The sequence below is a fragment of the Spea bombifrons genome, chromosome 7 (assembly GCF_027358695.1).
Source record: "Spea bombifrons isolate aSpeBom1 chromosome 7, aSpeBom1.2.pri, whole genome shotgun sequence".
Taxonomy (NCBI): Eukaryota; Metazoa; Chordata; class Amphibia; order Anura; family Pelobatidae; genus Spea; species Spea bombifrons.
In genome coordinates this window covers 37,710,443-37,725,549 of record NC_071093.1, presented here as the reverse complement: position 1 = coordinate 37,725,549, position 15,107 = coordinate 37,710,443, and the positions used below count along the sequence as shown (strand labels likewise).

At 40.3% G+C, this 15,107-nt stretch overlaps 1 protein-coding gene across 1 annotated transcript; it reads left to right on the top strand.

Moving 5' to 3' along the window:
* Positions 1–2,250: 2,250 nt before the first annotated feature.
* METTL9 (methyltransferase like 9) lies at positions 2,251–13,315 on the top strand. Its single transcript, XM_053471225.1, has 5 exons — positions 2,251–2,531; positions 4,180–4,370; positions 5,970–6,179; positions 6,722–6,906; positions 12,687–13,315. The coding sequence occupies exons 1-5, from the start codon at positions 2,373–2,375 to the stop codon at positions 12,896–12,898; spliced, it is 957 nt and encodes a 318-aa protein (XP_053327200.1). The 5' UTR covers positions 2,251–2,372; the 3' UTR covers positions 12,899–13,315.
* Positions 13,316–15,107: the final 1,792 nt, after the last annotated feature.

The following is a 15,107-nucleotide window of genomic DNA, read 5'->3' as shown; positions in this document are numbered from 1 at the left end:
GGAGGATCCGGGTCCCCTGCAGCGCTGCGGGGGATCTGGATCTTAGTCTCATAGTTAGACCTGGTGCCAAGTGCTGAAAGGGATGCAGTAACCATGGAAACAAAAATAATGTTTATGCTGGTCCTCAGCAGGATCCACAGACAGATAGGGACAAATTGGTCGTGTCATCATGTCCTCCTCTGATGAGTGTTGCTGTGTTCTTACACACGCATAATAAAGAAATATTTGTGATGATGGAAAGCTGTTAGATGTAGCACTTAATTTTAAAGCTAATTTAAAGCTATTTAACAGAAATGGTTACTGAAATATTTCAGTGACTGCATAGGAACCTTGCCAATAATGGTTTACTGACAGCTGCAGTGATATTATTATTATTATTATATTTGAGTACATTCCTGATTTATGTTATTGTTCATTTTATCAGAATGAAAACATTTGGAAAAAAATGACATAAAATGTATTATTTTGAGAAAAAGGTTTTTTTTTTAATTTATTTTTGTCTTCATAACTTGATATAATTTTTATATTGAATGGTGCAATATAAAAACAGTAGGGCTGCCTGCCCACTGTAAGATTGTATCAATGATGTCATCATTATGCTTCTTGCTCATTCTTTTTATATAGGTGAACTGTAATTGGTTATATATAAGATATATATAAACGGTCATTGGGGAAAAAAAACATCTTTACTATATTTTAAAACATCTGAAATAATTCAACAATAAATTCTAGATTTATATTACCTGTGAGACATCAATGACAAGCGGGATCAGGACATTTCGTATGAAATGCCCCGGCTGTACCATTAGTGGATATCAGAGTTTGAAAATATACATTTTAAAACAAAATGGTTTGTTGTAGATACTTTGACTTCATTTTTTTGGGAGGGGGTACACAATTAAATTAAATTTTAAATAAAAGAGAGCTTTTCTCAGGTACAGACTTGTAATTTTGTAGAATTGTTTCTATTTCCTTTTTTTGAGTCTTTCAGTTAAAGTTTAAATCTTTTATTAGGCCAACATTAAAAAGGTGTAGACCCTCTTCAGATGAAGTAAAGACTTCTGAGGTGTTTCAGTTGGCCCAACAAAAGGTATTCATTTAGACTAAAGACATGTCTTCTTTGGACCAATACAGTTGTTGTCATTTTTAATGGACAGGTTGTTATTAATGGCATATGTCTTATAGGTTTCCTTGCAAAATTTTTGTTTTGTACGAGTGTTATCTTGGTGTTGGTAATAAATATTATGTAACTGAGGTGTGCCGCCTTTTTATTTCATATATTTGACAAGGAATAGATATATATATATAATTTTAGGGTGTTGGGCATTAATATGGAATGCTTGTTGCTGAAACAATAATAAAGCCACTACAAGCATGAATACCAGAGAATGTGCCGTATTCACACAAAAGAACAATCTCAGGGTCCAAGAGATTGCTGGTGAAACCCGGTCTAACACCAACCATAAAGAGAGAAAGAAGGAATAATTCGTTATTTAAAAATAACTTGTATTATATTCAATAAAATAACCTCACAAATCACTGGCTCGGGTGATGTGATTGTTATTTTATTGAATATAATTTGTTTTTATTGAATTAATTTTTAATAACTAATTATTCCTTCTTTCTCTCTTTGATTGGCGCTACAAAAATAACTCTTTATCATGCCATGTTTGTTGGGTCATCTCTAGCTACTCCGTCAGGTGCCCTTATAGATTGATAATTCCGTTCCTTCGCACGTCCAGCAGCTTTTTAATGGCAATTTTAATGGGTTTTGTGCAATAATTCTGAGGCATGGCCCAATGGGATATGGGATCTATTACAAGTAATCTATGCAACTCATGACATCATTGCCATCCTCATGACATCACTAGTACATATCCCCAAAATGCTCTAATCTATGGCTGTTAGAAACTCTGGATATTGTTAATGTCATTTTGTATCTAGGCAGAGGGGACACATTACGTCAAATGCAACTCCAAACATATTTCCACATTCCAAGACCCCACTGAAACATTCCAATTTATAAGGGATGGGGGCCATTACATGCATCTATTCCCTTATTTTCCCTAACGGACATATTCAGACTGGCACAGAAACGCCAACCAGAACACCGAGAACCATAGAGTAAATTAGTACAGAGAAGCTAATCATGGCGCAGACCGGATATTATTAAGATCAGTAACCAAATTGTGTCCGTGCGGAAACAAGGTATTTGCATAAGGGTTCCGCCCCCTTCTCTCCTCGTTTACTCCTCCCTCTTCTCCCTACTATGTTTCCCCTCCCCAGGTTTCTTTTTATCGAGAGCTGATGTGTACATCCTGCCGTGCCATGGACGGGCCTGGTGCCGGGGGATGTCAGCGGGCGCAGCCTAGATGAAACTATTTGTGTGCTGGGTGCTCACCTACGTGGTCTGCCTGGCCGTGGTCAGGAAGATGTGGAGTGGCCGGTACCTGAGGAGCCACCTCAGCAGATCTCTGTACATGAACATGATGAGCCACAGCCAGGCCACGTACTGGGAAGGGAACCACCAGGTGTGTCATTTTACCAAACAGGGACTCGTGGGTTTGGGGGGCATATGTTAGCGGCACACACGCTGCCATCCATCCGTCTGCAGACTGCACTCCATTGTCCAATATTGTTCTCTCCTGCCTTCCGTAGTCATTGGCACTGTTACCGGTCAGCTCCTACAGTCAGTGGCAGACAGTAGCCTTTCACCCCTGTCCCTCCGTGTGCTGACAGTGAAGCTGTAACCCCTCTGATTCCATTGTTTGTCTTTCCATGCCCTGTTAATACCCCCTATCCTCCATGTCATGGCAACTACAATGTTCTGCCCCATTCCCACCAGTATCTAGAAACTGCCCATTAGATAGTGTGTGCAGGTTTTACCCCCCACACCCAGTCCTCCTCCTACACCTGCTTTGGTATCGGGCATTATACTGCTTTGGATCCCCCTACCCATCCTCCATAGAACAGTGTATTAGCCTCTCTGCCTCTGAAGGAATGGACTAAAGGAGCAGGATATTCATCCCAATTGTATTTTATTATTATTTTTTATTTATGTTAAAAGTCCATTTGGCCTGCACTCCAGTACTGCATGTAAATCAGCGACGACATTCATTTTTTTGAGGTAGAAAATAGGATTTTCCTCTCATTTAACTTTGCTCCTGACTGCCTCTATGGTAACCAGGAAGCATTAGTATTCGCACGTGATCAGAAACACTCCCTATGAAGTCACCAAAGTGAGTCACATGAATGCTAGCAAACATAAGTGTTTATGTAGCATGCGTGTGATTGGCTGCTACTACTCCCATTCATAAAAATGGCAGCTGTATCAAGCATGTGCAAGAAGCATACTGAGGTATGTTTCCTGCTTTCAGCAGAGGCAGCTGGGGGAGGAGCTAAAGCAGACATCTCATTTTCAATCATTAAAGAATGCCAACACTGTCCTTAGACGGACAGACCTCTAGTGTTAATAAGTGCATTTGATTTCCTATCGTGTCTAGTCTACAATCAGGCATCCAAACTGCATGATCTTGATTGTAGTTTTCATGTATATTAATTCAGAAACGACATAAATTAAGGCCAATAAATCGGTTTAACTATAAGACAAATAGACCATCTGGTCCTGGGGCTTATTCGCTTAATAGTGAGATGGAAAAAATCTCTTGCTCTATTACCTATGGGGCAAGATCGTCAAAACCGAGCAGTTTTCTGCTGCAGGATGGTTTGTGACCTTCCACGAAACGCATAGTTAATGTGTTAGAGATTTGTCTTCTCATCGCAGCGCTTGTTGTTTAGCTCCAGGTGATCACAAGCAATACAGCAGTTTATTACTCCCCAGTCAGTTGGTCGATAAGTTAGCTCTAGCAGCATGGATGTGGCCTAACCCGGATGAACCTTACCTCTAGGGATGAAACGTATCTCTAGTTCAGCCCTAGACTGTATCGCACGATTCTGAATCAACTTTACAGAGAGGCTGGTAGATAAATGGAACAGCCTCCCATCAGAGCCGGTAGACGCTAATACAGCGAGGGAAGGCATAAAGCTATCCTGAATTTGTGACAAGACCAAGGCGTGATTACAGGCACACTAGATGAGCCAAAATGGTTTTATCTGCTGTCAGACTCTATATTTCTAACTTTCCGAATGCCAATTAGTTACCCTTTCTCTTGTTTTCAGTGGTATTTGTGTGACACAGAGAAGTTACGCGAAGCGCTCCGACCCATGTTTGTCCAAAGCTTCCTCGATCAAGGAACTCAAGCTTTCTTAAACAGGAGCATTGAGAAGTCCGGCTGGTTGTCTATCCAGCTATATCACTCCTTTATGTCTTCCGTGTTCAGCGTCTTCATGTCCAGGACCTCGATCAATGGGTATGTGTTACTGTGTCACAGAACATGCTAATTCAGTTTTTGGGGCAGGCATGACTGATGTTAACATAAGGGGCAAAACGCCGCCATGCCCAGCTTTCTATTGCATCGAGTGATGGGGGGAGAGCTTCTAACAACCGGCTAACGGGGAGAAGAGACAGTATAACAAATTAAGACCATTAAAACCCAGGAATTCTCTGCCCCTTGACTAACCTATAAGGCTGCCGTTCAACATGCTGAATTATTATTCATTATATACGTAGATTCTTAAACACACCCTATAACAGAGGAAGTTTCCGCATAGTTCTTGGGCACCTGTGTGTTTACATACAAACCTGTAGGGCGAGGGAGCTTTCTCTACGTCTTGGGATCTTGCCATAGCTTGGAAAACGGACGCCAATAAGCTTTACGTGTCGTGGCGGCTGAAGTGTTCCTTCAGTGTTTTATTGTATTAAAAACACACATGTATACAAATTGCACACAACTTCTCCTTTAAGGAGGGGAAAGCGGAAGATGCTATTTCAAAGTTCCAGAGACTTCCTAAAATTAACTTTTTGCTTCTTTAAGCAAAATAAAAGTTATTTTTAGGCGGCTTAGAATAGTCCCTTAAAGGCACAGTCTAATGCCCCCGGCACAACCTCTAAAGAACAACGCATATTAAAGCGTTCCAACACAAAAATAATATAAATGTATATAATGACACAGAAGAGGCTGCCTTGCAACGCGGCAACGGAAAAGGCAAATTCAAATGCCGATTCTGCAGAACCCCCCCGTACATTTGCAAAACAGACCACGCAGTTATCGAATGCATTAAAGTGATCTGGTGGGGCGAGCGTCTCTTTAAGGTGCTTATTAGATCACTCAAGTTATTTCTTTAAATTACTTATATCTGTCCCATTTACAAAGAAATCCGATTATGTTGTCGTACTTGTGTATGGGGCTGAAGTAAGTTAAATATCCCTTTTTTCCGGTTTAGTGCACAGATAATTGGGATGCTAAGGGTTCACGATGTTAATAGCGTGGACGTGACAAAGCTGACGTTATTAGATGCGATGAAACATTTATTTAGAAACTGTAACCACAAACTCCACCTCTGTTATCTGTCGGAGTTCCCTTTACCCAAATTCAGATTTCGCTCTTGTCTTGTAAACCTTTTAATCTCCCTGAGAAATCAGTGATTTTTTTAGAGGAACTTTCTCAAGCTTGCTAGATATTGGTACAAAGATATTGTGTGTATGTATGTATGTATGTGTATATATATATATATATATATATATATATATATATATATATTAGAATAGTTAGATTTAAAAGAGAAATCCTTTTTTAAGGGGGTTTAGAGCACATGCTGCCATTCTAATTAGTTGCCAACTATGAGATACCTCTCCAAAAATAAAATTAGACGTTTGCCTGGCTGTGCATTCAGGGGTACGGTTTTGGGTCTAATTTTGATGCCCCTGGTTCTAAAAAATTATGTATTATACAGTGTCAGGGTGCGACATTTCATTGTGTAGGGTCCTGAAGAGAATTTTAGGGGATTAATAAGGTATGACTTGATCAAAAATAAAAATCCAGTACAGCAGTGTCTTTCTTTTCCAACAGGTTACTTGGAAGGGGGTCCATGTTTGTATTTTCACCAGAACAGTTCCAGAGACTTCTCAGAATCGGACCAGATTGGAAGACGCACCGACTGCTTGATTTAGGAGCAGGAGACGGGGAGGTCACACGGGTCATGAGTCCACACTTTGATGAGATCTATGTTACAGAAATGTCCCAGACTATGATTTGGCAACTTCAAAAGAAGAAATACAGGTACATCATTCTAATGACAATGCAGTCGTTCTCATGTACATTCTGAAAATAACCGTTTCTGTTATTGGCTATAAAATATTATCAGAATAGATGAAAAATAATGGCAGGTCGTACATGGATTGACAGCTTCCCCGAGTTGCACAAATAGTTTTGGTCCTACGGGCTACCAAAGTCTGGCTTCCAAGATAAGGACCCTTGGAAAATAACATGACTCTTGGGGCAGAGGGGTACTTGTGACAAGGACGACATAGGAGGACACGTTGTTCACAAGATCAGAGTTCTTATCTACAGCACCTTCTTATACTTTTACGGTTACAGAACAATGGCAGGAGAAGATTGTTTCCTCTCTACCTCACATGTACATATATGATAAAACACAACCTTATTCATTACTGATAGACAGAAACATAGGCGACACTTCAGACGAGTCTTATGTTACAGCTCTGTATTAAAAAGTTTGGGTTTTATGTGTAAATCCACAGAAAGAATAAGCCGATTTTAACTTGACAGTGTATCATAAATACATTTTCTTGTACTTCTAGAGTGCTCGATATTGATGAATGGCAAAATACAGGATTCCAGTATGATGTCATTAGCTGCTTAAACCTTCTTGACCGATGTCATCAACCTGTGACTTTACTGAAGGAGATGAGAAGCGTCCTCGAGCCAACCAGGGGTAGAGTTATCCTTGCTCTGGTGCTGCCTTTCCACCCTTACGTAGAAAATGGTAAGTGACTAACTGGGACTCTACATATGCGACTGGTTAAAAAAAGACTAGTTTTTTAAGTGACATTTCTTCACAATAGCAATGCCCAAAATGTGTATATCAAATTGGAATGACTTCTTAGAAACCAAAGCTGCAAGAGTCTTGAAATGCATTTTTAGTATAATGTTACATGTTCCAGGGTAGCGGTCTCCTTACGCAAAACTGGGGCAGATCGTCCCAATGTGCCACTGCTCCCTGGGCCGTTTATCATGGAGATCTCGCCATAGGGTGCAGTTAAAGATGCGCGGTTCCTTTACGACACAGTCTTATCTCTGTGCTCTGCGGTGAGGACGGTGGAGGCGGCAGCTGCGGGTTCTGCGCTGGATCAGCGCCCAATGTCAATACATCACTGGTCACCGGACGTGCTCTTCCAACTTATTACATATCTAGACCACTATACTATACTATAAAAACCAGATAGCAGGCGCTCTGTAGGTGTCTTGGCGTGTGCCGTATCAGGGGTCATAGTCCTACGTTCACAATAAGACCTCTACCTCCAAAAAATAATCATTGGATTCTCTATAGTCACCAGTTGGTTAAAAACATTGTCAATCTATTTTATATCTCTTATAATAGAATAGCTCACACTATTTGTCAACACTGTTCCAAAACAAGCTTTGATCCATTAAACAAATAAGTAAGAAGGTTCTAATGAATGACTGGTATAATGGTGAAAACACGAACGATCCCCAATGGCGTATGTATGAGGGTTCATAGACTCTGATTTCGGAGATCCTCAAATGATGGCTTAAAAGGTTTGACGAAGTTCATTCCGTAGTCCTAGGATATTTTGAAATTCGACTCAAATTTTTATTTTTTTTTGTTCGGTTTATATCACCTGTTATCTTCAGCCATGTCCTAAATAAGTTAATACCAAAGAAACCTCTTTCACTGTTGGCTTTCCAGCAGAGGACTTTTAATCTGAAAGATGTTTTAGTCGGACGGTATCATCCAAGGCCTATGTGTTTTGATAGATTGTGTCATCATCTCTGGCCTTATTCTATACGGGGAAAACGGAAAAACACTATGTTAAAAATTTCATTCACAGTTAATATGTAGGTTTTTGGAGGTTTTTTTTCTCCATTTTTCAGATATTGGTGCATTTTTCTAAAATAAGTATACACCTAAAATGAAGACCCCTCGTTGCTGTTACCCACTCAGATTTAAGCGTAATTTGTCATCTTAAAGCAGTTTCTTATGAATCATTATCATTCTATGTCTTACTTGGCTGTCCGTTTTCCGGGGATATCTCTTATTATACTCTTGTGCGATTGCGTGAAAAATCCTTCGACTTGGAAAGCTCTTCTGCAGGAAAGAAAGTTACGGTTCTATCAGAGACTGCAGAAAGCCACCCGTTTCCACCCCCACTCTTAAACCCACCGGTCACTCACATTGCCTTCATTCCGATTGGTTTTCCTGTTCATTGCGAAGCTACATGGCTTCCATTTTGACTAGAGAAAAAATATCAAAGATGCCTTAATGTGTCTGATATGTAAATTATTTCTATGATGCCATAATTACATTACTGTACACGTAATATCAGTAGTAATTAACGGAAATATATTATACACACACTACCGTTCAAAAGTTTGGGGTCACTTAGCTGTTTTCATGGAAAACAAGGACATTTCTCCTAACGATCAGTTGCCTTTTTTAACTTGGATCAGCGAACGCAACGTGCCATTGGAACACAGGAGTGATGGGAGTGATAAAGGCCTCTGTACGCCTACCAAAATATTCCATACAAAATAATTTCTAGCTCCAGTAGTCATTTACAACATTAACAACATCTGCACTGTGTTTCTGATCCGTTTCATGTTATTTTAATGGTCACAATTTGCTATTCATTCAAAAACAAGGATTCGTAAGCGAGCCCGAACTTTTGAACGGCAGCATGTATATAATAACACACACATTTATTTTATAATAACAGGCTTGCGCAGCGTTTAAAGCAAGGAACGTCTCGCAATTTTTGAGCACGGGCATCTCAGTGAAACTTTCTTTAAATTGCTTGTATTCAGACAAAGATTTGCCGAATTGCTGGCCTGGATGTAGAGATGTAACATATCATACGCAGCATGCACAGGTAAATAATATAGTATTGTATGAGCCTCTAACTTACCCTGTAAGCATAAACCACATATACCGTAACGCAGTACGCGAATAGAAGAACGCATAACACGATTAGTGCAATGCACTCTGCCGTGATGGTAGCGTGTCTGTCTGGAATATAAAGAAAAATACATGTTTTAAGTTATGTTGAAAGCATGTCAGCGACGGCCCCCCTTTAAATTTTGGTCTAAGATGGAGAAATCCAGTCCGGCTAATTGTGTTGAACATTCAGACGCTCTAACTTAGTGTTGTAACTAACCTCTTACCACCAGGGTAGTTCCGCTGCCTGTAGCCAGGGAATCTGGATGGATGATGCCACATATGTAGACCCCGCTGTCATTAAGTTGCAAGCCCCTGATCTCCAGCTGGGCTTTTTTGTCCGTCTTTGTAGAAGTGAATCTGTCCTTGCAGTCTTCTGCACAAAGGACTTCATGATGTGTTTCGAGATAGCGGAACCAGTGGAGTTTGTAAGGAGCGCAGTTGGTGGCAGTGATCTGGCAGGATAAGGTAACGCTGCTCTGTGACGCCTTTACTTCCTTGTAATTTTCTTGTGTCACCGTCACCTGGCAGAGTTGGGAAGTTCCTAGAAAATATACATGATTCTGATAAGCATACATGCCACTTGAAGGCTTTCGTATTTTAATGTTAAGCTTCTCCCCTTCACGTGTCCAATAGTTATCACATGACTTCTACATGTCCTTGCGCAGGACACCTTAACCCTCCAGAGCTGACAGGTTAACGTAACCGGTTAAGCCTTGGCCTTAGGAGAGAATACATTGGAAGCCTAGGAACGCGCGCGCCTCTATATGTATAATATTAGAAGAAGAAAAAAAAAAAAGGAACTCGAGTGAAGAAGCAACACAGATACGTATTTTCTGCATTAAGCAGGACACATGAACTTCTGGTTTCAAGTCCCGCCACAACATCCTGGTCTGGACTTTGTGTAATTCCAAAACTTTCCGCTTCTCGCAACTCTGATGTAGACTCGTGTGTCGAGCCTCTTGGTGTTTGGCCCAGTTGCGTTTCAGCTGACGGGCAGATGGCCTAACATGCCGACGAGTTCATGGTTCTTTCAGTGGTTTGAATCCTTGTTTGGCCGCTATTATTGTGCCCAGTAGTCTGGCTGAATTGAGAAAGGCCTGCAGATCCCTGGGTGCTGTTCTAGAGTCCTTTTGACTTTCTGGAAGATCTTGTACTTTGCTCTGTGAGAATCGCGAACGCCCCAAACCTCCAACATGGCTCTGACAGAGGTTCAAAAAGTATGTGTAACCTTTTGCAGACTGATTCCCATAAACAACGGTTTTACTGCACATTTCAGAAATATCATCTTTTTGCTTTGGAACCTTGTGTGCTGGCAACTTAAGTCCGATCACAAGGGTCAAGGATAGTCCGATTTTATTCTTGGATCAAACAGCCGGTATTCTGGAGAAAATGTCCGATCCCTGCCAACATGCAGGGGATCAGCCATGGTGCCATACCTAGTACCCATACCTGTCGGATTTAACCCCCCTTTAAATAATGAGCCACAAAGTAAATAAATGTATTTATATAAACATATTTACTTTTCAGAGAGAAAGGGCTTTACATATATATATCATGCACTTAAGTTTGGTTAGGACTTATCTGTTCTTGATATATTATTCTGTATAATTTGAGCTCACAAACAAAACAACAGTACTCAGTTACAAAGTGATGTTTATTACATCCTCTAGATTGTAAACTTGCGAGCCGGGCTCTCTCCACCTAATGTATCGGTTTCTCTTAGTCTGTCAATTCTTGTCTTGTCCTATACCCCTTGAATTTATGTATTGTATTAAGCGCTGCGAAAACTGTTGGAGCTATATAAATAAAATATAATAATAATAATAATAATAATAATAATCACAAGTGGCAATATTTTGATACATTGCCACTTGTGATGTAATTAAGTGTGATGTTTTAATCCTGCTATAGGATCTTTCTGAAGCCCGCTACAGGATCTTTCTGAAGCCCGTAACAGGATCGAAACATTGACACTTGTGGAATAAATGTCACTTTGTAACGGAGTGCTGCGTAATATCGTTTTATTTGTGAGTTTGATATGGGAATGGGTGGCCTCCTGCTACCACACTGGAGTTCTTTCCTTCAGAAAGGGAATTGTGGATTTACAATCATATGGTAAATGTTTAATAAAGAAGGGTTTAAATATCCATGAAGGGGGGGGGGGCATTTACCATTTATCATTACCCCAGAAAAAGTATAGCTGATGTACAGGGCATTGCTTACAGTGCAAAGTTCTAAATACACAATAATCCGCATGGAAACCAATTGGATATTCCAGCACCTGGCTTGGAGGAGGGTAGCGCTGGCCCAGACGCCTTTAGTATTTTGGTCCTTACAATGACCCGTATAGGCACTTCGATGTGTTCTTCTGGCTGCTAGTGAGTTTAGCCTGTGGTCTTTACACATAGTAACCAGAGATACTATTCTCCGCAGCGAGAGACACTTTATGATATGGCACCAACATTCAACAAGCCTCTCTTCTTAACTCAGAAAACAAGAACTAAACAAAGATTTGGAAATGAAGCCAAGCTGTGAGTTTTCAGACGCATAGAATAGAAAGCCGGGTCCCATTCACAAAGATCTGCTGCTCTGCTATCCACCGAGCTAACAAACCAGTCCTAAAATGTAGGGATTCTGCTTACTTACCGTTTCCAAGCTGAATCCAGAAGATCGTGAGAAAAAGTAAGCCTCTTAACCCAAGTGTGTCCATCTGTAGCTGAAGTTGATAGAAAGGGGAAATGAACTATTGAAACAGCAAAGATTGTGTGCATCTTATTGCAGCGTTGGGACATTTCCTGGGCACGGTCCACCCAACGAGGCGATTTCTAGAAATCCAACTTCCCGTTTCTTCAATCTCAGCTCGAAAACTAGGCGTAAAAAGTTTCTCTGGGGGAAAAACGAGAGCCTTGAGAAAGAGACTACAGAGGCAAAACAAATCTTAGATTTTTAAATATAAGGACCTTTTTTAAATTAATTTACAAAAATGTATGCAGCAAAAATCTAAAAGACCCCCAAAAAGTTGCTAAGGTTTGGTGAATGGGGGCTGAGCTTCTCGTACATCTATGGAATCTGCTCAGTTGTACATAACCGGTAGAACATGTTACAGCTCTAGCAACTTTCATCAACATTGTGGCTGGGGGTCATGAGAAGTCGTACCTCGCAAAACTTTATTAGCGCTTTTTTATTAAGAAAAAAAAAAAAAATCTATAAGTTTAGTTTCTGTATGTTTAAGTGTGTATATATTTGATGGGTGGGTGGGGCATGCTGTCACGTCACAGTGCTGGCAAGCTGATCTAATAATATAGAGCTTTATGGTTACCATGGAAACATATGCGGTGGCACTGAGCCCAGTTTCCTAATCATGTGTAGAATATTTAGTTGCCTGCTTTGTCCCGAATTAAAGTTAGCACAAGTTATTGTAACACGGTGATTCAGGCCAACGCAAGGCGTGAGCTCCCAATTGGGCGCAGCATCAGCCAATCAAAAAGGGCCCACTGATTGAGACCCTAAACATACAAATGTGTGTTGTATAGAGGGTTATATTTAATACAGTCGACCATTTTATTCTGTTTTTTTTTCTTCTGTAGGTGGTAAATGGGAAAAGCCGTCTGAATCGATGGAAGTGAATGGAACCGTTTGGGAAGAGCAGGTGAACAGCCTCGCCGACGTCTTCCACGAAGCTGGTTTTGTGGTGGAAGCTTTCACCAGGCTGCCCTATTTATGTGAAGGAGACATGTACAATGACTATTATGTTTTGGATGATGCGGTCTTTGTTCTCCGGCCAGTTCCTTCCTTTTAGACTTTACAAGTGACGTAAACCGAAATTGATCTCCTTGGATCTACAACGTAATGACTGTGTCTGCATCCAAATCATGTGAAGCGCTCCAATGCCAAACCTTATTGTATTTCTGGAGAAACCTTGTCGATATAATCATACGTGAATGAGTGAGTATTGTGTGCATACAGAATTTGGTTGTTTTTTTTACCGATTTAACAGTGCTACCTTTTTTTCAACAAAAATGGACATTTTTAATACAATTGCTTAATGTACATCATGCCATGCGGATCTGTTTAAATAAACATTAAACTCTTGCTATGTTAATTTAGAACATGCAAAGAATCTTCCATGTTAATCCAAAGGTTTGAATGGCCATTTGAAAGCACACAATTTTTTTAACCATGTCAATAAAAAAATAAAGTACAGTGGTTTTCAATTTATTTATTTACATACTTTTGATATTTTATGCTCTTGTATAGTTTGAATGTTCTTTACTAAGCATCAAGTTTCCGATTATTCCAGTTAGGCTGAGCTCAAACCCAGGATACGCTATATGGATGAACGTTTTGGGACACCTGACCATTACACCAACAGGGACTTTGATGACATCACATTCTAAATACATAGACATTCATATGTAGTTGCCCCCCCCCCCTTTGCAGCTATAACATAATGGCTTCCACTCTCCTGGGAAGGCTTTCCACAAGATTTTGGGGAGTTTCTGTGGGAGTTTTTGCCCGTTCCTCCAGTAGAGCGTCTGTGAGGTCAGGCACTGATATTGGATGAGACGCCCGGCTCGCAATCTCCATTCCAGTTCAAAGGTATTGGATGGGATTGAAGTCAGGGCTCTGTGCTGCCGGTCAAGTTCTTCCACACCCCAAACTCATCCAACCATGTTTTTATGGAGCTTACTTTGCGCGCTGGGGCGCAGTCAAGAGCCTTCCCTAAACTGTTCCAACAGAGTTGGAAGCAGAGCAACTACCAAAATGTCTTGGTATGCTGAAGGGGATATATAAGAAAGAAAAGAGCGTGCCAAGGATTGATCTAATAATAATAATAATAATATAAACTAATGGAAAATTCAGTTTATGTAATATATTTACCAGTAGAGGGCGCACTTGCTTATAAATGTCTCTTAAATGTCTTTGTTATTCAGTGCTGTTTTATTTGTCTCAACCTGAGAAATAAAAGAAAAATAAGACATTTTGTGTGGTGATCATCTCTTAATAACCTTTCGTATTTCTCAGCACGCATTTGAGAAATACGGTAAATACGGTTCGGTAACTCCTCAACATACTCCGCAACAAGGTCTGAACTGACCCGGAATGCATCAAAGATGTTGCTTTCAACAAATCGCCCCCGTTATAGGGACATCATACGCACTTTAATGAATATGGTAGCTGAGGGCCTCCTCGAATTTTCATTGAATCCTTTTGCAGCTGTATGGGGATTAGGCATTTGCCCCTTTGCCCGCTTTCCCTGGTATCTTCTTGTGAATGGAGGAGAAAGAGGGCAGCTATGTTAAAGTAATTTAATGTATGTTAACATGCATTCTTCTTTATATACTATAGTTGGTTTTCATGCAGGAGAAGCCCGCTCGGTCCTGCCCTTCATATTGCATAGTGAAGCCAAAGCAAATGCCTATGCAAACTCTAATCTATTCAATTAACTCTCAAGTGCTAGTTTATGTTAGAAGTCTAATAGCTGCGATCATGTATTTTAATTTCCCTCGCTGAATAGCAGTTTGTAATCAGATCTCCGGGTATTACACCCCCTGCCCACATCATGCGCACAGAAAACACTGCGGCTCTATTGGTGAAGTTAGTGACCTTATTACGGAGAAGGGTTTTTTGCTGTTAATTCTTTGTCGGAGTCATTCCGCTGACACAGATTCTGCTGTTCAGCTTTGGTCAGGTAAGTCCTGTCTCTGCTTTATATAATGTAGTTTATGAATTATATAAAATACAATACACTGGCCTGTATAGATAAAGCGGGTATAATTCTTGTATTGATACATGCATACACGCTTTGTATTACATTTAATTATAATCTGAACATTTTAACCAAATTTGACATTTAAGCTTCTACAACATGTTGTGGTGTGTCCAATAAGGCTTACGCTCTAAGTAATGTGCCATTGAGCTATTAAAAGCATCTTGGCAAAACAATGCACTTTAGACCCATTTTATCTGACACCCAAAGCCGTTATGTGGCTTACTATGTTGGTTTA

Coding starts and splice junctions, on each gene's coding strand:
- METTL9 (XM_053471225.1), top strand. CDS start 2,373: ATGAAACTATTTGTGTGCTGGGTGCTCACCTACGTGGTCTGCCTGGCC. Junction 2,532..4,179: donor ACTGGGAAGGGAACCACCAG/GTGTGTCATTTT, acceptor TCTTGTTTTCAG/TGGTATTTGTGTGACACAGA. Junction 4,371..5,969: donor TCCAGGACCTCGATCAATGG/GTATGTGTTACT, acceptor CTTTTCCAACAG/GTTACTTGGAAGGGGGTCCA.